Here is a 25960-nt window from a genome sequence, read left to right on the forward strand (position 1 = left end):
GAGATTTGAATACTAAGAGCTTATTAACTAAAATGAAGTTAAAAAATAAAACCAGAAGCCACTGATAAAAAGATCCTGTTCTTAGTAATAGGGTTAAAATAACATGGATTTAAAGTCAAAATGCATCAACATTAAGAAATCAAATAATATTTATTGCATACCACTGGTAAACCCATGGGAGGTACTTAATATAAAAGAGATTTTAACATGTGCAACATGTTCAAAGTTATTGGAACTGAAGTATGAAGAATGGACATTCTCAATTGTTCATTACCTGAATATAGTGAAACTGACTTGGACAAATCTTTGCATGTGAAGAGTCATCCTGATTGGTATCATATATTTTTAGAAATAGTCCTTTAACCATTTATCTAATCTAGTATCCAAGCAATCAATTTCATTTTCTTCATCTGATTTCTTTCAAAAACTTTACCTCCATTCTTTCCACCCTTGTTGATCCCAGAAATCTTCCAGTCTTCATTTTTGTAGTGCCATGACCAGACTTAAAATACAAAGCCTCTTCATTACAAATATGAAAATTAATTCATTTTAACATATACCTCCAACTTTTTTTTAATCCAATTTAATCTTTTTTCTGGACCTTAAAAGAATGGGTACAAATGATAACTTTTTCTCTCTGCCAATTCAATAAGACTTTAGTTTTGCCCTCCTTTTTAATGCCAAATAAATATTATCATGAAGCAGTAGAGCAAAAGCACAAAGAAATGTTACTTGGTTGCTGTGCTTACTTAAATTTTTTAATGAAATAAAGTTGAATTTGTATACTGTGATACAGAGCTACCATGTAGTGTCTCAGTAAAATTTTTTTGATACTCTCCTGTTCCATCAGATGACATATACTATACTATGGTAATCTTATTTGAGAGTGCATATTATTACATCATCTAATAAATTAAATTAACATATAGCTTACACAAATCAATGTACTGTAGAAACTTATGACAAATGCCAGTAAGTCAAAAGTTACTACTCAAAAACCTTTATATGTGAATAATATAACCTCTTTACATTGTAGAAGCATTTGAGTACATGCTACATCTTCTGTATCATCACTTGAAATTTACCTACAAAAAAAGAAACATTTATTAAACAGTACATTTTGAAATGAAGAAAAATAAGCCTGAACACCAATTTTTCTATCTTTTCTATCCTATCCCTTTTTTTAGCAGCTCTGACAAAAGGTTTGTTAGGAGAAGGGATGATAGTTTTTTAATCCTTCTGTAAAATGAAGAATTATTCCCTAATCTGGTTTCTCGTTTGGAATTTTATACTGAATGTCACTAAACCTGGGCACATTTAAACACTGAATTCAGAATCAAAACTTGGGTCTGACATTTATGAACTTGTATGACACTTTGGGCATGTCTCTTGACCTCTCTTGGCTTCTAGTTTGTAATCTATAAAACAAAGATAGTAATATTTTCATTACTTATTCCTTACAAGGAACTAACAATATTTAGCCTGCAGAAGAAAAGATTTAGAGGGAGAAGCTTTGTTCTGCTAATCCCAGAAGGCAGAACCAGGAATGACTTGCAAAGAGGCAAAATTTAGACTTGCCAAAAGGAAAGTTTTCCTAACTACTAGATCTATCCAAAATTGGAATGAGCTGCATTAGAAAACAGTAAATTCCCCTTCACCAGAGATCTTCAAGTCAAAAGGATTGTTCAAGTTGCAGAAGGATTCTTTTTCAATTATTTGTCGGTTACCTAGTTCCCTTCCAAACTTAGCATTCTGTTGGTAAAGTTAAAGCACTTTGTAAATTGCAAAGCCATATACAACTGCAAATTATTATTACAGTTTTAAGTAAAATTAAACTGTTCTAGTAGTTTAAATTTTCCCAGAAACAAACTAGAGAAAGACATACCCTTGTATCACAGCTTATCAGACTGGAGTTGAAACTTCCATTTAAAGACAATAACACTCTTAAGTGTACAATTAAAATTAAACTCTTTAATCCTTGTTTCTTTTTTACTTTTGCCTAGTATGGTATAATTCAATTTTTATCAAATACAGTACATCTTTGTGAAAAATAAACTTTAAAAAGAAGGAGGAACTTTACTTACACGCTGGCATTGCTGACACTTCAGCTGTCACAATACTTTTTATCCCCAAATTTGATAAGCCACCTCTGATTAAGCCACATGTAAATGCTAAATACTAAAAAAGGAAAAAAATAATTGTGAAAAACGATACCTCTTACAAATTCATGCTACAGTAAACTACATAATACTGTTTTAATTTTCCTGTAAAGGAGTTGAGAAACTGGAGATTTATAAATTTTACTACAGTCTAACTTCATGTGACTAGAGTCTGTCACCCATTTTGATTAAAATTCATCCAGATCATTTTTGTTTAGGATCTGAGGGCAATAAAATAAAAGTAAGCTTGAGCAAAACCAGACTGAGAGAGTGAAAGCTAATAAGCATGACTTCAGTGTCAAAACACTCAAAAAAATGGGGGAAAGGAATTAGGTGCAGATATAGAACAATTACAGCAGAATAAAAATGGCCAGAAAGAACCCCAAGAACCTTAAATGCTAAACCTTAAAGCATTCAGCACCCCTCTTGAACTTGCCTCTATACATCCACCAACTTACAGGTTTGTGCCTTGGAACCACATTAGTGGTTCTCTCTGCTCTCCTGCTGCAGAAACTATTGGCATACTCTACAAGGGCAGACACTAATCTGCCCAGCCACATGATGAAGAGAGATGGACAAGGCAAAAATTAAGCTCTCTTCTGCCTATGGTGGCTTCCTGGTTAGGGAGCTCTCTAAGCTTTAGAAACTGTCCAGAACACCCTCCCTGCTTCTAATCCTGAAAGAGGGGCACACATTAACCTAAACAGAAAAGCAAATTATGAGAGCCAGGAGGAACTGAGACAAGTAGCCAATTTGGAGGGGCTATACCACGACTGAAGGAAAGGGGACCAAAACCCAACTGGCACCAGTCATATCGCCATAGATGCTACTTATGGCAGGACCAAGACTAGTGAAACATAAATCCCCCAAGATGGGTAATACCTGAGGTAGATTTGCCTTTCAGCCTTGGGGGTGAACCACCTCTGAAGGAGGAAGTCAGAAAGTGAGTGATGGGTGGTGAATATATTTCAAGAGAAAAAAAATAAATTAAAAACCTAGAGCACAAGCAGATAAATCAACAGTGGATCCTAAAATAAGAAAGGATAAGTATTAAATCCTCAAAGAGTACAAAGCCCTAAATACTAGGAATAAAGGAAAGAGTGCACCTAAATAAAGGAAAGAGTGCACCAATGCATGGTCAAGAACAGAATCCTACAGGATCCCGAGGGAGCATGGGACCACAGCAGGATGTTCCTGAATGGTTCAAAGGAGAAATAAAATTTCTATGAGATGTTAGGAAGGAATGAAATTTCCAGCAGTGGTAGGTTTTTACAAAGAAGTGAAAGAAAAAATAACCAGTCTGAAATGCAAAAATATTTAAATGGAGGAAAATCTGTGAGAAGAGAAGCAAGAGGTAATAATGTTAAAGAATATGAACACTATGTAAGCAAAAGCCACTGACCTCAATATGATATTCAGACAATATGCGTCTCACAGAAGTACATGATAAACAGAAAAACAATAATGTTGGAAATACAGTAAATCCCCAACTTTCATGGGAGTAACAGTCCTATAAAACAGAATGAAAGTAAAAAACTAATATTGATACATGGAACCTATAAGAAAGAGTGTTAAGCTCCCTTGACTGTATCTTTCACTAGAGATTGCTGAAATTACTTCTAACACAGCTTGGCCCCCTTACACTACACTTTTCTGCCATGCCCCCAGGATACCTTCCCCCAACTGTTTCTAGTTCCCTTTTATTTTCTCTCATTAGAATTTAAGCTCCTTGAGGGCAAAGGGCTGTCTTTCCTTTGGCTTGTATTTGTATTCACAGCACTTAACACTGTCAGACACATTAAGTGCTAAATAAATATCTTTTGTAAGCTATGGAATCTTGTGATTCCTGTATTGATTACAATTTTATTACAGTATGATTTATAAAGGTTGTATTTGCCTTTTAAAAAAACATTTATTATATATAGCAACACTGTATGATGAAACATTTTTAGACTGAACTCTTCTCAGCAACGCAATGATCTAAGAAAATTCCAAAAGATTCGTGATAGACAGTGCTGTCCACATCCAGAAAAAGAACTATGGAGTCAGAATGCAGATCAAAACATAATATTTCTCTTTGTTTTCTTCTTTCTGGTGCTGATTTTCCCTTTTGTTCTGAGCCTATCCTTTCACAACATGAGTAATGTGAAAATATGTTTAATATAGCATATATCAGATCGCATGTCATCTTGGGGAGGGGAGAGGGCAAGAAGGAGGGAAAAATTTATAACTCAAAGCCTTATAAATGTGAATGCTGAGGGGTGGCCAGGTCGCGCAGCAAATAAGAGTGCTGGCCCCGGCGTCGGGAGACCCAGGATCAGTTCCGGCCTCAGATTCTTGGCACCCACACAAAAAATAACTGGCCGTGTAACCTTGAGCAAGTTGCTTTAAAAAAAAAAAAAGTGAATGCTGAAAACTAAAAATTTTTAAAACCATTTATAATTTCTCTGCATCCTAATCTAGTTTTACAAAGGTACTATGTGATAATGAGATATATTTGTATAATGGTCTTGTTCAGAGGATTCCATGAGACCTGCACTATGCTTTTGGCACATAAATGCAACACAGAACTTGAGTTTTAAAGGTAAACAAGGAAAATATGCAAAGAATGCTCAAAGAGCTCTTTACTCTGAAAACAGTAAGGTGAATAAGAGAGCAGTGAAATGCCTAACAGCTGCTCCACAAACTTCCTACATCAAGCCTTTCATTTTTTTCTCTACTGAACATAGCCATAAATGTGTGCAGCTGCCAACTCTAAAGTAAAAATGAGGTTATTAATAAAATTACATAAATGTTTGAGGCCACGAAAGTTAAACATGAGAATATCAAGGACTGACTGTATAAGAAAACTGTACAGGACTTCTGAATATAGAAAAAAAACTACAATCAAAAGCAACCACAGATCAACTCCAGAGGGGGAAACAAACAAAATTATGCTTCACACTCCAAAACACATAATTCTTTTATTGCTCTTTTTTTCCTTGCTTTTTGGAGGGGGGGAGGCAGGGCAATTGGGGTTGTGACTTGCCCAAGGTCAGAGCTAGTAAGTGTTAAGTGTCTGAGGCCGAATTTGAACTCAGGTCCTCCTGACTTCAGGGCCAGTGCTCTATTCACTGTGTCACCTAGCCACCCCAAAGACACACAAGTCTTAAATTTAACAATTCCAATGACAAAAACCAAATTCTACAAGGTAAGAGACCTTCAAATATAGAGGAAAGGAAATTCTAATACTAGACAATGCCATACCCAATAGAAACCACAGAAAGAAATGGAATAATATATTCCAAAAAGAAAGAAGCTCAAGTTGCAACCCAAAATGAATGTTACAAATATGAGCTTAACCAGTAGTTTTCTTTTAAATGTACTTAAAAAAATGTACTTTAAAAGTACACAAGAGGATAAAAAGGTAAGCAGCATTCAAAAGATTGATAGAAGCAAAAATGCACTCTTAAAATGAATATGCTGACTTCAGCTACTATAATACTTTTTAATCTCCAAAACTGATAAGTTCTCATTAAACAATATATACTGCAGACTAAACCCCAGAAGGTACAAAAATGGGCACAGGGAAGGTGCAGGACAGAGGGGTATGTGATATACCCTTATTAAGTGTTATGATTTATATAAACTCTCAAAAAAAGATGAGAAGCTGCAAGAGAATGGGAGGAGATAACAAAAGAGAGGGAACAAAACTAGAGAAAAGAAAGGGCAAAGTCTTAATCTAAGTGCAAGAAGGTCCCACTGAAGAACACTCCCAGCAACAAAACACTGCGATGGGAGGTGATAGATTTCATCTAGGCAGGTGTGTGTACACTGGAAGACCACCTCTTGACTGTTGTGCCTCCATAGATAATGTCTCACTCAGAGCTCTGCAGGCAAGTGACATCACAAAGGTAAGATGGGATAACCAAGGGAAAGGAGAATGATCATGGAGAGGGCTGATGGTAGAATTCAATCACACAATTTGGAAAACACAATAATATCTTCTAAGGAGCACTGCTTCCACCCACCTTACTTCCCACCTGCATAGATACTGGCAAAGTGAGGCACAACAGAATGGATCAATAACAGAAACTGATTAGAAGAGAGAGCAAAACCTTGGGGTTTAAGAAGCTTTACTTCCAAGAGGAAGCTCTACTATTCATTCAACAAGAATCTTTAACAAACCTACAAAGTGTAATGAGGCACTAAGGATTCAAAGACAAAAGGAAAAAAAACAGTCCTGGCACTTAAGGAGTTTACATCTTACAGAGGGAATACAATATTTAAAGATAAGTACCTAATTTGAGAAGAAAGAGTAGACCATCAACAATAGGGAGTGGGAAACAATTTCCATAGATTAGCCCTTGAAAGAAGATAAAAATTCTAAACTGGAGGGATGAAGAGGATAGAGTTGATCACAGGTTTAAAACTTACTCTTTTCCAAACTCAGCATTCTATCTCCATGAAGTAAGAGGTGGAATACTCTAGAAAATTGCAGGTAATTTGGCTTGACTAGCACGCAAAATAATGTGTATTAATTGTTACTTAGAAGTGAAATGAAGTTTAAAAAACCTTAGAACAAATTGTGGTACATGAACACAATAGAACCATGACAAATGACAAAAACTAGAATTCATAGAACCACAGGAAGACTTATACAAACTGATGCAGAGCAAAGAATACAAAATATAAAACTACAATGATATAAATAAAAACCACACCAAAAAAAACTGAATTAATTAATTAATTCAAAAATTGAATTAACTGCATTGACCAATCTTGGTTCTGGAAAACTGAGCTGGGTATTACAGGTAAGTAATTATCTCAGACAAAGTTGTTGCTTTTTTTAGTTGGGTTTTGCTTAATTTTTTCTTTATTACAAGACGGAATTACTGGAGAATTATTGGAGAAATTACTATGGTTTACAAAAAGCTTTCAATAGGGGGCGGCCAGGTAGCACAGTGAGTAAGAGCACCCGTCCCAGTGTCAGGATGACCTGGGGATCGAATCTGGGCTCAGACACTTAGCATCCGCCCAGAAACACCTGGCTGTATAACCTTGAGCAAGTTACTTAACCCCAATTGCTTCGGGGTGGCCAGGTGGCTCAGCGAGTAAGAGCACCCCTAGTGTCAGGATGACCTGGGGGATTGAATGTGGGCTCAGAGACTTAGCAGCACACCCAGAAATAACTGGTAGTGTAACCCTGAGCAAGTTACTTAACCCCAATTACTTTAAAAAAAAAAAAGCTTTCAAAACCTTAAGTTAATTCATAATAATCCTATTTAAATGTCAATTAATTACCAAAGTATACTATTTATTTCCAATTTTAATCAAGTATACTGACAAAAAATTGGGTATATTATTTTCACTTGGAAACTATGAATTAGTGGTCTCAAAACTGGGACTTGATTTTACTTCAAAGAAGAAAGATGTTATTTCTGGTATTAAAGGTCTACTCTGACATCAGGTTTCTGTGATGCTTACTTTTTAAATTTTTTTTTTTTATTCTGGAGGGGAGATGGAGCCAAGATGGCAGAGTAGAAGCAGGAAATTTCATGAGTTCCAACTACAACTACCTCCAATACCTGTAAAATATGACTCTAAACAAATTTTGGAGCTACAGAACCCACAAAGTGACAGAAACAAATCTGCTGAAACCAGCATGGCAGGGCAACAGAAATGGTCTATCACACCAGACTGGGAGCCAAGAGAAGTCCCACTTGAGCTGCACCGAGCTGCACCCCAACCTACGGCCCAGACTGGCCAGAGCAGACTTCAGGAGAGTAAATCACGAGCAGCTATGGCACTTTCCAGACTGCTCAACCCATAAACACCAAAGAGAAAGTAAAAGGTCAGTGGGGAATTCTGTTGGAACTGGGTGATGAAAGAGCAAGGTCCAGCCCCTGCCCTGGGGGTGAAAGGTGGCTGTGGCACAGAGGCTACAGCTGCTGCCCCAGGAGGTCCTGGCCTGCAGATCACAGGGGAACCAAGCAACCATTCAGAGGGTAATCGCTCTTGCTTTGACCTGCCTGGATCTGGATCGTGGTGTCATGAGTGGTGATCCTGGGGTGTAAGGCCAGTGTGCCAGAGCTTATGGTGGCTGCAGCAAGGGCGCCCTCCTCAGACCTCTGACAATATCTGTGAAAACCCCAGTGATTTGGGACAAAGCTCTCCACTTTGGAAGAAGAGTTACACCATGGCAAAGAGCTCAAAAGTCAAATAATTGGCTGGCAAGATGAACAAGCAGAGGAAGCACAATCAGACCATAGAATCCTTTTTTGGGGACAGAAAGGAACAAAACGGAACCAGAAAAAGTCAACAAAGACAAAACTTTGAACTGGTTACAGGCCATGGAGGAGCTCAAGAAGATTTTGAAAATCAAGCAAGAGGAGTGGAGGAAAAATTGGGAAATGAGAATGATGCAAGAAAATCATGAAAAGCTAGTCAATAGCCTGCTAAAGGAGACCCAAAAAAATACTATAGAAAATAACACCTTAAAAAATAGACTAGGGCAGCTAGGTGGCGCAGTGAGTAAAAGTGCCAACCCCAGAGTCAGAAGGACCCAAGTTCACTTCCAGCCTCAGACACTTAACACAAAAACTAGTTGTGTGACCTTGGACAAGTCACTTAACCCCAACTGCCCTCCAAAAAGCAAAAAAAAAAATCTAGCATATTCTATATTAAGGGATCAAAGGCCTTGGAATATGATATTCTGGAGGTGAAACGAGCTACGATTAAAACCAAGAATCACCTACCCAGCAAAACTGAGTATAATGCTTCAGGTGAAAATATGGTTATTCAATGAAATAGAGGATTTTCAAGCATTCTTGATGAAAAAACCAGAGCTGAACAGAAAATATGACTTTCAAATACAAGAAGCAAGAGAAGCATGAGAAGGTAAATAGGAAAAAGAAATCATAAGGAACTTATTAAAGCTGAACTATTTACATTCCTATACAGAAAAACAATAAGTGTAACTCATGAGACTTTTCTCAGTATGAGGATAGTGAAAGAAAATATACATACATATATATGTTTATATAGGAGGGTATATGTGTGTACAAATACTATGTGAGTGTGTGTGTATATATGTATATGTAATAGACAGAGGGCACAAGATCAGTTAAAATAGGAAGGGATGATAATATCTAAAAAAATTAAAAGGGGAGAGAGGAATATAATGAGAGGAGAAAGGGAGAGACAGAATGGGGTAAATCATATAAAAGAGGCAAGAAAAAACTGTTACAATGGAAAGGAAGAACAGGAAGGCAAAAGGGAATGGGTCAACCATACGCTCATTGAATTTGGCTTAAGGAGGGAATAACATACACACTCAATAGGGCATCTTGTCCTAAAGGAAAGTAGGGGGGAAGGGAATAAGAGGGGTGAATGATAGAAGGGAGGACAGATTGGGGGAGAGGGTAGTTAGAAGCACACACTTTTGAAAAGGGACAGGGTCAAAGCAGAAAATAGAATAAGTAGGGGGCATGATAGGATGGAGGGAAATGTAGTTAGTCTTTCACAATATTTCTACTATGGAAACGTTTCTCATAACTACACATGTACAACCTATATATTGAATTGCTTATCTTCCCAGTGGAGATGGGTGAGGAGGAAAGAAGGGAAAGAATCTGGAAATCAAAGTTTTAAAAACAAATGTTAAAAAAAATTTATTTTTTACATGCAACCGGGAAATAAGATATACAGGCACTGGGGTATAGAAATCCATCTTGCCCTACTAGAAAGTTAGAGGGTAGATGGGAGAGGATATAAGAGAGAGCAGACTGGGAGAAGGGGTATTCAGTAGGTTCACTATTTTGGGGTGGAGGTGGGAGAAAGACGGGGAGAAAATTTGTAACTCAAAATCTTGTAAAAATGAATGCTGAAAACTAAAAATAAACAAATTTTAAAAAATTTTTTATTCTGAATTTAAACACTAAATGAACATTTCCATATATAAAGAAAACAGATGAAGAGGACTATACATGAAACTATGCATCTAAGCTGTTTTGCTTCTCTGTTTTCTTCCAGCTCTTTTTGTTCTTTTCTGTACATTTCGAGTTCTGTACATAGCAAGACTTGTTATGTCTGGAAAAATTCATTAACTGCTGGTCAGCCTGCGGATTATGTATCTCACTCAATTTAGATAGCCTGGCCCTCAGAGAGCAAACATTCACTCTAGGTGCCAGACTTGTACTCAAGGAATTTCTGGCTTGGTGAAAACCAAACTCTGGAAGAGTTTGTGCTCCACTAACACTGCCCTTGAGAATCCAGGATTACATCTATGTCATGATTATACTTTAGATTTAGATACTTGGCTCGGTGAAGATAAAATTGAATTTGGAGTCAGACTGAATCTAGGCTCTGATATCTATCTATTGTTCCTTGTCTTACATCACTGACAAATCATTTGGCCTGTCTAGGCTTATTGCTCAGAATACATAAAATGAGAGCTCTAGAAACAGCTCTAATTCTATGTCCCAAGTTTTTAAATCATTTCATTCAAAAGAAAAAAATTTTTAATTAAATCTTTTTTTTTTTTTTGCTTTTTGGAGGGCAATTGGGGTTAAGCAACTTGCCCAAGGTCACACAGCTAGTTGTGTGTGTGTCTGTGTGTGTGTCTGAGGCCAGATCCGAACTCAGTTCCTCCTGACTCCGGGACCAGCACTCTACTCACTGCGCCACCTAGCTGCCCCATTAAATTTTCAAAGAACATATTTCAGAAACCTAAGTCTTATATAGATAGTAATAAGGATTTGCCTATTTTACTTAATTTTACACTCATGCTTGAGGTTTATATTCCATGAGGACTCCAGAAATTATTTTATGCAACATCATGAAAAGTTCTGCTAATTAATACCTTGAGCTCCCAAGTTAAACCCAGTGGTGAATTATTTTTTAAAGCAAATTATTTTGCAGTGAATCCCTTTAAATGATAACTATTTCAAGTGTTAAATAAAACTAAGGCATCTTTATCCTATTTTAAATTCACAAACCCATCATGCTCAGCATTGAATATGTCCATCCAATTGTATTTTTTTTCTTCAACCATGATCACTAGTCTTCCTATGAAGTACCTTAGGAGCATGATCTAAATACTGTTTTCCTGCCGACATCTGAGTCAGGAGCCGAAATTTGTTGTCTTGAAGCACATAAATGCCCTGTCCCCAAAACACAAAAGAAATCTCTGGTCATTATTTTTTAATTCTTTGAGATTTCTTAACCATGCAATAATTATCACACTTTTTAAAGGTTTAGGCAAGTACTTTATATTTAAAGTACATTTACTAATAAAAAAATTAGTTTTAAGGAAGGTCAAAGAATATCAGTTACCTGACAGCAGTGAATTCACTAAATCAGACTAGCTACTTATGATTACACACAGTATCAGTGCTAATATTCACATAAGTTTAATTTAATTTTTGTTTTGGACCTTTAATTTCAGTGGTATTAGGAACTTCCAGTGTGGGAACTACCCACAATATACAGACCAACAATTCAGCTTTACCTTGTAAGTTGTAGAATGTTGCCTGGGACCAGAGTTTGAGTGATTTGCATATGGTCACACAGCTAATGTAGCTTCAAGTCCTCTGGGCAGCATTTGAACCCAGTCCTTCCTGACTCCAAGGCCCTCTATCCAAGGTAAGGCTGCCTCTCATACATAACTAGTCATTTAATGTTCATCAAATCACCATCCATTAATTACCTTGTGGAGGCACATTCAAAAGATGCATCTCCCTTTTCAATTAAAAGTAAAATATATGAAAATACAACTGAAGATTTGGAAATTTGATATTTGGAAATAGATATTACAACATATTAATACTCTAACATTAAATATTGCCTACTATCTACTAAACATACTACTATAGCTTTGAGGTAACTAGTTATATATATATATATAAAAAATTCAATTAAGAAAATAAGCCAACCCAACTACAACCCTACTTTTACATTTCATGAAATATACCATGAGTTTATTTTAAATGGAGATACAATCTTGCTTTGTCATATATGTTTAATTGCTATAATAACAAAGCCTGGTGAACAGAAAATGAATATGATTGTTTTAAAGTCATCTTTAATATGCTCTTACTAATCAGCTTTTTATAAAACACTCCTAAGATGAAAAATGTTATGTATTAAAACACAATAGGGGAAAAAGTCTTCATATCAAATTGAAACCTGTCAATTCTCTCCCCCTCCTAACCCCTCCACAGTGTTTCATTTATGAGAATGGAAGCAGAAAACTTAAAATGTCAAAATGTTTTCCACTGATTCCACTTCCCTACCCCTAAAAATGAACAATAAAGATGGCAATAATTGTTTCCTCACCCAGAAAAATGAGATATCTAATAAATGTATAACTAGGCTAATAACTCCTATAAACTCTTTAAGGTTTGCAAACTGCTCCTCATCTTGTTGTTGAAAACACTGAGCCCCAGCGAGGTTACGTGACCTACCCACAGTACGGGCGGGTTCTGAACCCAAGTCCGGCAACTCTTTCAACTCTATTGTGTTTCTCTGTAAGGTCTGTTCCAGTTCTTAAATTTTCAGATTCTTATTTGAGATTTTATATATTACCACAACTAATACAAGGACTAAGCAATAAAACATCCTAATACCAATGTAATTCTGACGATGAATTTGGGTGCATTTTTAAAGTATTACGGGTTTTTAATTTTTTTTTTTTTTGGCTTTTTGGAGGGGGAAGGGCAGGGCAACTGGGGTTAAGTGACTTACCCAAGGTCACACAGCTAATACGTGTTAAGTTTCTGAATCTGAATTTGAACTCAGGTCCTCCTGACTACAGGGATGGTACTCTATTCACTGTGCTACCTAGCCACCCCAAAGTATTATGTTTTTAAGTGGATTTTTACTGATATCGGTTGTTTTAACATGACCTAGATATCTCCCTATCTCCTTCCCTTTGACCTCTCCAAGAGAGACATCCTTTATAATGAAAAAAAATTTTTAATAAAAAGTAAAAAAAGAGGAAGAAAAAAAATTAACAAAACCAATCAATACAGTAAAAAAAAATTTGATATTACATACAATGTTTCACACCTATGAATCATCTCTCAGCAAAGTATGCAGGGAAAGGTATTTTCAATTAAAAAAGAAAATACCTAGTTTTTAGTTAAAGATTTCCCCTTTGTTCTTTATTTGGTGTATACAGTGCTTATAACAAAAATCATGACTCATTAAATCTAATATAAAGTGAAAAGTACAACCTGAAAGTTAAAAGAAACAACTCTTTAAAACACCATTTTAACATTTTAATAATAAAAGTAAATAGTAGAAATAATTCTACTTTAACAAAGTGAGATATAAAGCAAATTTTAATTTGTATAATACCTGATGATTTGTCCTTAGATTATCAATTTGTTTCTTGAAAACAGTGGTCCAAAAATCTTTGCAAATGAATTTCATGATATCTAATTCATCTTTGAACCTTGCAGTGTCTTTTGTAAACCTAAAAAGATAAAAAAGTTATAATTTTACAGTTTTTTCCTCCAAAGAAAGCAAGACAGGTAAATCATTAATCTAACTTCCAAAAGGAAAAAACTATATATTTATAATCATTATAATTATGTATTTATTTAGTTACAACTATTTATAGTGTAATATTTTAAATGTCATAATGATAGATATAAGGTAAAATGAATTTATATCCTGATCCCAACTTATGTCACAATTGAAATTTTAATGATATCGCTGAAATTTTGAAAATGGGAAGCTAAATGTGTTTTTAAGTTATACTGTATTGATTTTATAGCCTAAACTATTTGACATTCAGCCATTATTTATTCCTAGGTATATTTAAAATAAAAAATGTTTAGAAGGATAACAGAATTAGGATATAAAATATACTATAAATATTAAACATTTCATGACAAAATATAAATATAAAATATAAATTTAAATAAATAAAACACATAAAAAGAGATTATAAAACATAATTATGAATAGAAAAGTATCAGTGTATAACATAGCCCTGATGAAGATTTATTTTAAAACTCTAAGAACCTGTTACACACATAAATAGGTTTCACAAAGTATTTTTGATCCTGTGGACTTTAAACAAATTTCAAACAAATTAAAAAGCACTAAATTTCACTAAGACCATGAGAACCTACATATGTATTTAACAAAGTTTTCAGAGGAAAAATATAAACAAAAGTAAATTTCAGTTAGCAATTTTTACTGAACCAAGTTTGAGAAAAATATATCTAAACTAAAAATGACATGAAATTTTGGCTCACAGTGAAAACTTTAAATTACTAAGTCTACAGAAGAAATGAAAGATTTAGGTAGACCTAAAGTTTCGTGGCAGCCCACCAAGAGTGCTCTCTTTTTAAAATGAGTCATTTTAGTTTATTAAGCTAACCAGTAATAAAATAAAGACAGTCAGCATGGTGCCATAGAAAACTTGATAGACTTGGAGTCAAGAGAGACCAGAGTTCAAATCCTGCCTCTAACTGGCTATATGAATATGGACATGTCACTTGAACTTTCTGATCCTGTTTTTGGTAATGATACCTGTAGTACCACCTCAGAGGATCAAATGAAATCAGGTAATGAATTCTGTAAACCCGAAAGCACTACATAAAAGGTCTCTCTTAAGAACTTTGGAATTGATTGTGTGACATGGGAGACACTAACACAGGACTACTCAGACTAGCGTGCCCACATTTAAGAAGGTGCTGTGCTCTGTGAGCAAAGCAGAATTGAAACAGCTCAAAGGAAAAGCAGGATGCGAAAATTTAGAGAATCCACCCCAAATGTTCATAGGGACTATTTGAACCTGACCTGTGGTAGAACATTCCAAGTTCTTATTGGTCCGATCAGCCACTGTTGGACACACTGAAACTTGACTCTAGCACGGTGATGTCATTTTGGTCCTCTTCGAGTATGAAGGACAACCAACATAAAATGTCAGTTATTATTATTACTATTATTATTATTATTCAAACTGAGCTTACCTTTCTATCAGTCCTTGTCCTACTCTAAAACCCATGTTTTCCAGCTTAGTAATGCATCTTCCATTTTCCTATAAATACAAAAAAGGATTCCGAATCTTATTAATTAATAAAAATCTAATTTCCAAGTTCCAGAAGGCCAGAACTTTGAACTAATCACCAAAATTTAAAATGCTAATCAATCCCTTCCAAAACTTATAAAAGCTCCCCAATATCTTCAAACTATGAACAGGTTATCAATTTTTCCTTCTCAATTAAAAATGAACCCAGTTATAGAAAATTATCAAAAGGGGATTTTCTATTACTCACATTTCCAATAATTTTCATTAGTTACTGACATACAAAGAGTGCAAAACACTTTACATTTCTGAACTATTACAATATACTATTACTATCAACAGAATGAATTCATTCCCTTTCCCTACTCTACATTTCTATCTATAGTTCTTTCCTATCTCCCAAATGAGAAAATATGTAATTAGAAGAGATAAAGAAGGAAACTACATTTTGCTGAAAGGTACACAATAAATTAATTTCAATATTTAACACATATAAACCTAATGGTATCACTTCTAAATACAAAGAAAAACAGTTAAATATGAACGGGGAACTTCAATTTATCATAAGCCCTAGATAAATCTAACTAAAAAATAAACAAGAAAGAAGTTAAGAATCTGAATACAATTTTAGGAAAATTAGATATGATAGCCCTCTCATGATTAGTGAATGGAAATGTAAAGGGTATGTGTGTGTGTGTATGTGTACAGACACACACACACATATACATACACACACATAAACACACACACTCCTTCTCAACTATGTACGGTACCTTTACCAAAATTGGTCATACCTTTAGACACAAAACTCAAAACAAAGCAGAAAAGGAGAGGAAAGTATTACAAGAATGGTGGATAAGAAAATTTTTCTCAAACAAAGCAGAAAAGCTGAAATATACACATCCTTTACTGATCACAATGCAATATAAATTGTTAAATAAAAAGAAGCACTGAAAAAAGTTTTAAAAATCAACTTTAGACTAATTTAATCCTAAAAAACTGGTGGGTTAAAAGAATAAATCTGAGAAACTATAGCTAATTTCATTAAAGATAATGACAATGAGACAACATACCCAAATTTTTGGGATGCAACCAAAGCAGTCCTTAGGGAAAATTTTTTTTTTATTTCTAAACACTATCATTAATGAAAAAAGAGAAAGAACAGATCAATGAACTGGAACTGCAACTAAAAAATACTTAGAAAACGAACAAATTTAAAAACAGCAATTAAACACCAAAACAAATCTTAAAAAAACAAAGATGATACTAAACAAAATTAAAAACTGAAGAAACCCCATTAACTGAGTATATCCAAGACTCTGTCATTAGCTCTCTTCTCATTTCTCTCTATACTCTCTCTCTTATTGAGCTCATCAACTCCCACAAGTTTAACTATCATCTCTATGCTGATAACTACTAAACCTATAAATTCAGCCCTAGGTTTTCTTGAGCTCCATTGACACATCAGCAACTGCCTACTGGACATTTTAAACGCAGAAACTCATCTCCCTCCTCTTTCCCCCATCCTCACCCCACTCCTCTTACTCATTCCCTATTTTTGTAAAGGCTACTACCATTCTTCTAGTCACCTAGAATTACAATCTTACTGTCGTCCTCAATCTCAAATATCCAATTAGTGGCCAAGTTGTTCCTACCTCTACAAATTGCTCAAATCTCTCTCTCTCTCTACTCATATCTATCACATAAATTCAGGGAATCATCAACTCTGGCACTACACAGAGATATACCAAATTATACGTAATTCAAATTAAAACTTAACTAAATGTATTTATTAACTTATTAACTAAACTTTAAAAGATGAAAATTTTCAAAATGAGTCCCAAGATATCTTTTTTTTTTTTGAGATATCAAGGTGTGCCTGGTTACCTCTGGAATATCCTATATGCATGACTATGGCAAGGATACAAAAACAAAACTGAAACTCTCCCTGCCCTCAGGAAGCTTACATTCTATAAAGAGGAAACAACATATGTACAAAATATAAGGTAATTGTGAGGGGGAAAGTACTAGCATCTGGAGAGATCAAAAAAGGCTTCAAGGAGAAGGCCATGCTTGAACAGAACTTTAAAAGAAAAGAGATTATGTTATTTCCATTGTTCACAATATGAAGGTAAGAAGGGTAAGACTATTCTAGTCATGAGGTGGTCATTACAAAGGCATGGAGACCAGAGAAGTAATGTGATGTACGAAGACCAGTAAAATGGCCATTTTGGCTATATTATAGAGTGCTAGAAGGGGAATAATGTTTCATAAGATAGGAAAGCTGGGTCAAGTCCAGATTGTGAAGGGCTTTAAATGTCAAATAAAGTTTATACTTAATAGAAGCCCCTGAAGTTAACTGAGTAGGAGAATAACATGGTCACACTTAATACTGTGTAGCAGGATCCTCCTGTGTGAAAGGAAAGAGATCTGAGGCAAAGGTTGGAGACTACTTAGAGACCACTGCAATTGATCAGTAGTTCAAGAGAGAGATGTGAGAGACTGAACTAAAGTGGTAGCTATCTTTTCACTGTATGTCCACCATTCTTGTAATACTTTCAACTCCTTATTTCTGATTTCTGGATTCCTTCAAGTCTCAACTCTAATACTAGTTTCTCTAAGAGGTCTTCCCAAATCAGTCTCAGTGCTAGTACCTTCCCTCTGGGATTGTGTCCATATAGCACACTTATATCTATTTATTTCTCTTTCTATTTATGGAGATTATATCCAATCTACTGTATCTATTTCTCTACAGATATATATCTTATATATACATAGTTGTTTGCATGCTGTGTGTGTCCCCCATTAATTAGTACATGAGCTCCTTAAGGGAACAGTCCTTTTTTGTCTTTCTTTGTATCTCCAGCACTTTGTACAGTGCCTGGCACATGGTCGGTGTTTGATAAATGACTGCTGACTCACTAGAAAGGACTACTTGTAAAAGCCCAATAAACCAGTGGTAGCAATGGAATTCAAAAGAAGAATCTGTTGGCATGCATGTCAAGAATAAGTGGGATCAAGAAAGGATTAAGGCATTAAGTCCACACGAGAAAACAGTAAATTAACTAGACTTTTAAAAATTCACACCATATGCCATGCACACTAAGTGTTATTAAGTGCTGAGGCACAAAACAAAACAAAAAAAAAAACCGGTCCCTGCTCTCAAACAGTTCACAGTCTAACAAGGCAGATAGATAACACGGAAACAAATATGTACAAACAAGATATATATCAGAAAATTGGGGGTAGTCTCAGAGAAAAGAAGCCAAGATTAAGAAAAAGCAGGAAAAGCTTCCCACAAAATTGCAGACTTTAGCCGAGATTGGAAGGAAGCCAGACAGAGACGCCAGGAGGCGGAGAGGGAATGCCAGGCAGGGAACGGGACTGAGACCGAGGAAGAGACACAGCTTGTAAGGAGTTAAAGGACTGGAAAAGCAGGCAGAGGAAAGGTTATGGGGCTTTAAAAGCCAAGCACTTTATAGTTGGTACTGGAGGTAATCAGGAGGCACTAAAATGCACTGAATGAGGAGTTGACACGGTCAGACCTGAGCCGTACAAAGGTGCATTTGACAGCTGAGAGAAGGATGAGCTGGGGTGGGGACAGGCTGAAGGCAAGGAGACCGACACTAGGGGCCCGCACCATGGGGGTCGCTGTGTGGGGCTCTCGAGAAATGTTACTAGGGTAGGAATTGTAGGACTCGACACCTGAGCGGTAACGGGGCGGGGGAGGGGACTGAGGATGGGACTGGGAGGACTGGGGAAGAGGCTATTTGGGGTGAAGTTTGCGGACTGCACGGAAACGAAAACAAAAAAGGAAAGGAGTAAAAGGGGGCGAAGGGGGAGTGCGGAGGACGCCTGGAAGAAGAGGGGTATACGGGAAAGAAGGGCACCGGGCCAGGGCAGTGGTCACTCACCACCTCCCCCTGATCCGCGGACTTGTAGACGCCGGTCACCATCTCGTTGTGGAGAAGCAAGAAAAGCGCCTCGTCTGCCATCTCCTTCAGCTTCTCTCGGGCTCCGGGGACCCCGGGAGGGCGGAGGTCAGGGCCTTGGCACGGCCGCCGCCGCGGTGGATGCGGCCGCCCCCGGGGCCGCTGCCTCCGGGGCCGCCGCCCGACCCCGCAGCGCCAGAGCCTGGTCTCGAGGGCGGCCGAGGGGCGGAGGCTTCACCGCGTCCTTCGAAGGGCCAGCACCCAGCCGGGAAGCCCAGCCGCAGGGGCGGGCGAGACCCGAGGCGCAGGAAAAACCACCCAGACCCAAACCCCGGCGCCGGACCCCACCCCGCCCCGAGAGGGAACGACTTCCGGTGCCTCTAGCCCCGCATTCCGCCGGCTCTATGGTCGGCGGCCCCGTTCCCTCCTTTTCCCTCTTGCAGATATTTCTTTTTGTTGTTATCGTTTATTTTTTTTTTCAATCAAGCATTATTTTCTCTTCCTCTTTAGCCATACTAGTTGAACCCGAATGAACAACTACAACCACCTCTCTCCTGACCTCCATTGTCACATCTCCAGCTGCCCTTTAGACTTCTCTCACTGGATGTTCTACAGAAATCTTAAACCCTACACGTGCAAAACAGAAATCGTTATTCGCTGCCCCCAGCAATCATCCCCTCTTCCAGTCTTCCCTCCTGTTGAGGGTAGCACCATCCTTCCAGTCACTCAAGCTCGAAACCTACTTGATTCCTCACCCTCGATTCCCAGATCTAGTAAGCTTCCAAGTCCTGGCGTTTCTGCCTTAGTAACCCCTCTCTGTCTGTGCCCCTTCTCTTTTCTGACACTGCCGGACCCATCACCTCACACCTGGACTATTGCAACATCCTGCTTGTTGATCTCCCCTCACCTCCCCCACTTAAGGGGCTTCCCCGATCCAATCTTCCCTCAGCTGTTAACACTGATTTTCCTAAAAGTCACGTCTGACTATAACATGCCCCCATATTCAATAAACTCCAAGTGGCTCCACTATCAAATATAAGATATCATGTTCAGCTTTTAAAGCCCTCCATAATGTATTCCCTTCTTACCTTTCCAGCTTTCTTATACTTTACTCCTATCCACGTACTCTAGATCTAGTGACAGAAGACTGTCCAAGTTCAGGTATTTTCTTTCTTTCTTTCTTTTTTAAGCAATTGGGGTTAAGTAACTTGCCCAAGGTTACACGGCCAGTTATTTTGTGTGGGTGTTAAGTATCTCAGGCAGGAACCCATCCCGGGTCCTCCCGACTCTGGGGCCTGAGCACTCTTAGTCACTGCGCCACCTAGCCACCCCCAAGTCCAAGTATTTTCAATGGCCAAATTCTATGCCTGGAAATTTCCTCTTCATCTCCACCTCCTGCCTTCCCTGGCTCCCTACGAGTCTCAGGTAAAGTCCTACCTTCTTCAAGAAGTCTTTACCAATCCTACTTAATCTTAATGCCTTTCTTCTTAAATTATCTCTAATTCATCCTGTTATCTTTTTATTATATTACTTTGTCAATTTTGTGGTCTTTTACAAAAACTAGCTCTTTGTTTTGTGCATTACTTAAAATGTTAATTTTCAATTCCATTTAATTTTAATTTTCCTCTGTTTTACAGTGGTTTTGGAGGTTGTCATTGCTATTATTTTGTAAGGTCCCCTCTGGGCCACTCTTCTAAAAGATAGCTACTATCCTCAGGTTTAAGGGTATACTTTGTGGGTCTGCAATTCTAAATTTATAGCTTATTATACCCCCTGGTGAACCATTACAAATTGGTTCAAAGCAAAGATATTTACTAAAATATCATAGTAAAAACAGTGGCTACAAAATGTTCCCAGCTCCATGAACCTAGAACAACAGTCTCCCACAAATACAAGCTGCATCTGTAAGACTTAGTACAAACTTGAAACTCAGAGTACAGTGGTAGGAAATACATGACTAAGGCAACTCATTCCTCTGGTTTAGCAGAGAAATGTCCCATCCCTCCATATAGAGTCCTCAAGCTGAACCCCACTGGTTGTAGTATCATTTCTGGTCAGGTCACTTAGCTAGAGTTCCTCAATCTGCGCCTCTCAGGAAGTCAGCTCCCATCAGGAAGAACTAATTTTCTCTTGAATCCATAGTTGGGGCTCTCTTAGTGGCTTCAGATTGTCCTGATGCTTAGAGCTGTTTCCTTCCTTGAGTTGTTGCCTTTCTGAAGACCATGTGTTTCTTTTCTTAATCGTAACTCTCCTTCAAAGAACCACAGCAGAATTCAGGGGAGAGAAAACCACTCCTCCCTCCCCCCACCCCTGGGTTAACACACCACAAAACTTCACCTGTCCTGGACCTTCCAGTGTTTAGAAAACAATAAATTTAACAAATAATAATATGTATATAATATTCGTAATAATAATAAATTTATTCATTCTTCAAAATACTGAGACTTACTTCCCATTTGCAAGGACACAGTTCCCAATATTACAGAGGAAATTTTTATTAAAAGGGGAGAAATGAAATAGAAATCATGGAATCAGTAACCATTAGTCCCCAAAATGTATGTAAGTCCCCAGAGTCATAGACCCATGAAGACTCCTCTGTTACTGAACTCCTTCCCAACAAGAGCCCTCTTAGCTCCTTGTCACTTGAGTGAAAGAATATCTTTCTCTATCTCTCTTCTTCTTTCTATAGCTTTGGTTCTTTAATCCAGCCACCAAATTCTCAATTTCTCCAGATAACCAGATCTACCCTTGATAGTATCTTCCAATCTTAGATGAAGAAGAAATTATATCTTAGGTCTTTCTCTCTTTTTACTTGTTGCCTCTACTTTCTTGCTTTAGGACTCTTCTCCATTCCTTCACCCCGAGACTCTCCCTCCTCCCCACCAATTATTCAACTAGAAACAGAGTCAAGAGACAAACATCCCAGCAGGGATGGGAAAAGCTAATAAAATACTAATATGTGAACTTCACCAAGGGGTATACAATTCAAGGATGGTAAACAATTATACTTTATCTCTTATAAAAAGCAGGTACCATTTGATAATGACTGCTTAGTTTGTGTAGGCTTTTAACAACCACTAGATTGCATGAGGCTAAAGTATCTAGGCCCTTGTAAAGCCAATCACAAGCAACTCTGCTGAGGACTGCTGCTGTAAATAATTTTAAGGATCTAATCACATAGTATAATGAACTCTCCATTTATTCAGCAATAAACTAAAGCATACTAAAGCACAGCATTCACAACAATATAACACAACAACATATTACTAAGGTTGCCACATAGTTTTCAGTAAGTCACAATCTCATCCATATAGAGTACCCAAGTAAAGTCTTCTTTCATCTTGACTGAGACTGACTTCCAATCATCCTTAAGGGGTAGCAGAAAGTACAAACACCACCCACCCCCTAGGTCAGAGTAAGTCACAATCTCATCCATACAGAGCACCCAAGTAAAGTCTTCATTCATCTTAACCTGAGTGTGACTTCCAAACCCAGCGCCTCTTCCACACCCAACTCCTCTTCCACAGGCTGACCACTCCCAGCTCTTGCCTGGATTTACAGGTAGGCAGCTCTCCCAGCTCTTGCCTGGATTCACAGGTAGGCAGCTCCACTCTAAGCTCTTTGAAGTTTCTGTCTCTGGAAGACAAAGCTTAACAGAGCTACAACAATATTTATTTATACACATTAAGCTTAACAGAGCTACAACAATATTTACACACATTGTCAGCACTATTATCTCAATTCTCTTTCTGTCTGACAAAGTAACACAAATCAACATACAAGACTTCTGTCTGACAAATCAAACACAAATCAACAGTAAAGTCTCAGGATTTCTGTAACAGCAGTAAAATCCTCTTTCAGGGCTTCTGTGATAGCAGTAAAGTCCTCTTTCAGGACTTCTGTCTAGGGACTGGGAGAGTGTGATACAAGAATAAATGAATAAAGCATTGTTCAAAGCACTGTGCTAATCCCTGGAGACACAAATGGGAAAGTGAAACCATTTCTCTTCTCAAGGAGCTTACATTCTAAGGGGGAAATGTGCTGAAGGAAGCCACCAAACCAAATTTGTTCTACAACAAATTTATGTTGTCTAATTACAACTGGGCCCTCTTTACAGTTTGGCAATCCTTTTACTCTTACCTAATTAATTCTGTATCCCATTTTCCACACAAGCTATTCCAAACCTCTTTTCCTCTCAGATCTCTCATAATTCCCATCTCTCATATCACATCCCATTCTCTTTCAGCAGAACACTCCACCTCACACTTTATTTGGAAAATGGAGGCCATTTGCCCAGAATTCCCTTTTCTTCCTTACTCTACATCTCAAAATACCTTGACATCAACTCCCATTCTTTCTTCCTTTACTGCAGTCTTTGATGATGTGGTAGCCCTTCCCTTCACCCTTGCCAAACCTCATTTGATTCCATCCCCTAAATGACTTCAAGCAGATCACAATCATCCCATTTCTCTCAAATCTTGACTATTTCCCTTTATATTGGCTCCTTTCCTGCAATCTAAAAATATGGCCATGTCTCCTCCAACCTGAAAAATAAACCTTCACTTATCCCCTCAAGCTCTTATCCTATATGTTTTTCCCTTTGAAAAACAAACTCCTAGAAAAAGTTTTCAAATTTATTGACTCTGTTTCTCTCCTCTCATTCACTTCTTAACTCCTTTCAATTTGTCTTATTTCTGTAGGAGAAATAGTTATCAGAGTTCCCTGTGCTCTGTGTGTGTGTGTGTGTGTATGTGTATGTGTGTATGGAAGGGAGGGAAAAGGAGAGACTTCTTTTCTTTAAAAGTTATTGAAATCATCCTTAAAACTTAATTGGCGGCCAAGATGGCAGAGTAGAAGCACGACCCTCCCGCAGCTCCGGCTTCCACCCTCCCCAATCCATGTAAAAAGGGGACTCTAAACAAACTTTGGAGCTGCAGAAGCCACAAAATGACACAGAGAAGCTAACCTCCCGCTGAGAACAGCCTGGCAGGCCAGCAGGAATCGGGCTCTAGGAGCCAAGCCCAGCCCCACACGGAGGCTTTAGCCCCAGGGCGGGCCTGACCAGCTGCCAGCCAGAGGGACTCCAGATCAGCAGCAGCTGTGGCCATTTCCAGATTTATCAACACATAGATGCGAAGGACAAGGTGAGAGGCCAGTGCATTCTGGACTTTGGGACCCAGTAAGTGGGAGTGCATGGCTTTTACCCCCGGGGCGAGAAACCGCTGAGACACGGCACAGCCTGCCAGCGCCACATGGCGGCTTCAGCTCCTGGCCTGCAGAGTGTAGGGGGACCAAGCACCAGTCTGAGGGGTCATCGCTCTTGCTTTAACCTGCTTGGATCTGGATTGCAGTCTAGGGTGGAGGTCCTGGGGTGTGTGTCCAGCTTGCCAGAGCGTGTGGAGACCTCAGAGAGGGCACCCATCTAATACCTCCAGCAGCTGAGAAAACCCCAGCGTTTGGGACGAAAACTCCCCTGTCTGATGGCAGAGTCCTACTGTGGCAACAAGCCCAAAAGTCAAATCATTGAGTGGCAAAATGAGCAGGCAAAGGAAACAAAGCAGACAGAAGATTCCAACATTACACTCCTATTTTGGGGATAAGAAGGAGCAAGGCATGGAACAGGAGGAAATCAGTGAAGTCAGAACTCCTGCACCAAAAGCTTCAAAGGAAAATACAAGCTGATTACAGGCCATAGAGGACCTTAAGAAGCAGATAAGAGAAGTGGAGGAAAAATTGGGAAGAGAAATGAGAACAATGCAAGAAAATTATGAAATGAGAGTCAACAGCCTGACTGAAGAAAATAATACCTTAAAAAACAGACTGACTCAAATGGCAAAGGAGGCTCAGAAAGGCAATGAGGAGAAGAATGCCTTAAAAAGTTGAATTTGCCAGATGGAAAAAGAATCTCAAAAGCTCACTGAGGAGAATCATTGCTTCAGAATTAGATTGGAGCAAATGGAAGCTAATGACTTTATGAGAAATCAAGATGCTGTTAAACAGATCCAAACAAATGAAAGAATAGAAGGCAATGTGAAATATCTCATGGGAAAAACCACTGACCTGGAAAATAGATCCAGGAGAGATAATTTAAAAATTATTGGACTGCCTGAGAGCCATGACCAAAGTAAGAGCCTGGAAAGCATCCTCCAGGAAGTTCTTAAAGAAAACTGCCCTGATGTTTTAGAACGAGAGGGCAAAATAGAGGTTGAAAGAATCCACCGATCACCTCCTGAAGAAGATCCCAAAAAGAAAACTCCTAGGAATATTATAGCCAGGTTCCAGAATTCCCAGATTAAGGAGAGAATATTACAAGCAGCCAGGAAGAAACAATTTGAATATTGTGGAAACACAATCAGGATAACCCAGGATCTGGCAGCTTCTACACTGAGGGATAGAAGGGCCTGGAATGTAATATTCCGGAGGTCAAGGGAGCTGGGATTAAAACCAAGAGTCACCTACCCAGCAAAACTGAGTATCCTGTTTCAGGGGAAAATATGGTCATTCAGTGGAATACAGGACTTTCAAGTATTCTTGCTGAAAAAACCAGAGCTGAATAGAAAATTTGACATTCAGATACAAGAAGCAAGAGAAGCATGAGAAGGTAAACAGGGAAAAGAAATCATAAGGAACTTATCAAAGTTGAACTATTTTTTTTTTAAGCAATTGGGGTTGAGTGACTTGCTTGCGGTTGCACGGCCAGTTGTTGTTTCTGGGTGTGGTGCTGGGTGTCTGGGCCCGGATTTGATCCGGGTCGTCCCGGCACTGAGGCCGGTGCTCTTGCTTGCTGAGCCACTTGGCCAAAGTTGAACTATTAACATTCCTACATGGAAAAACAATAATTGTAA

The 25960-nt window shown here is 38.0% G+C and overlaps 2 protein-coding genes across 6 annotated transcripts in view; one reads left to right on the forward strand and one right to left on the reverse strand.

Moving 5' to 3' along the window:
• Positions 1-25960, forward strand: part of MIA2 (MIA SH3 domain ER export factor 2) — a 481197-nt gene that overhangs the window by 276754 nt on the left and 178483 nt on the right. The window lies entirely within an intron of this gene.
• Positions 132-20344, reverse strand: TRAPPC6B (trafficking protein particle complex subunit 6B). Of its 5 annotated transcripts, none has more exons than XM_069082311.1 (7): positions 20204-20344; positions 15128-15195; positions 13500-13617; positions 11219-11302; positions 3562-3669; positions 2085-2178; positions 132-1085 (listed from the first exon to the last, which is right to left on the reverse strand). In XM_069082311.1, the coding sequence occupies exons 2-7, from the start codon at positions 15160-15162 to the stop codon at positions 1054-1056; spliced, it is 471 nt and encodes a 156-aa protein (XP_068938412.1). In that variant the 5' UTR covers positions 15163-15195; positions 20204-20344; the 3' UTR covers positions 132-1053. The 5 variants fall into 5 exon arrangements, with proteins under 5 accessions (XP_068938412.1, XP_068938409.1, XP_068938410.1 ...); XM_069082308.1 differs by lacking the exon at positions 20204-20344 and adding an exon at positions 19098-19467; XM_069082309.1 differs by lacking the exons at positions 11219-11302; positions 20204-20344 and adding an exon at positions 19098-19472.

Source organism: Petaurus breviceps, unplaced genomic scaffold (genome assembly GCF_028583685.1).
Source record: "Petaurus breviceps papuanus isolate PSGF00001 unplaced genomic scaffold, PetGlider_PUasm1.0 164, whole genome shotgun sequence".
Classification (NCBI taxonomy): Eukaryota; Metazoa; Chordata; class Mammalia; order Diprotodontia; family Petauridae; genus Petaurus; species Petaurus breviceps.

Bases quoted from the DNA above. Each gene is read 5' to 3' on its own strand.
- TRAPPC6B (XM_069082308.1), bottom strand. From the start codon at position 19,178: ATGGCAGACGAGGCGCTTTTCTTGCTTCTCCACAACGAGATGGTGACC. The intron at 13,618-15,127 runs GTAAGCTCAGTT...TTATCTTTTTAG, and splicing joins GGACAAGGACTGATAGAAAG to GTTTACAAAAGACACTGCAA. The intron at 1,086-2,084 runs GTAAGTAAAGTT...CTTTTTTTGTAG, and splicing joins AGTGTCAGCAATGCCAGCGT to GTAAATTTCAAGTGATGATA.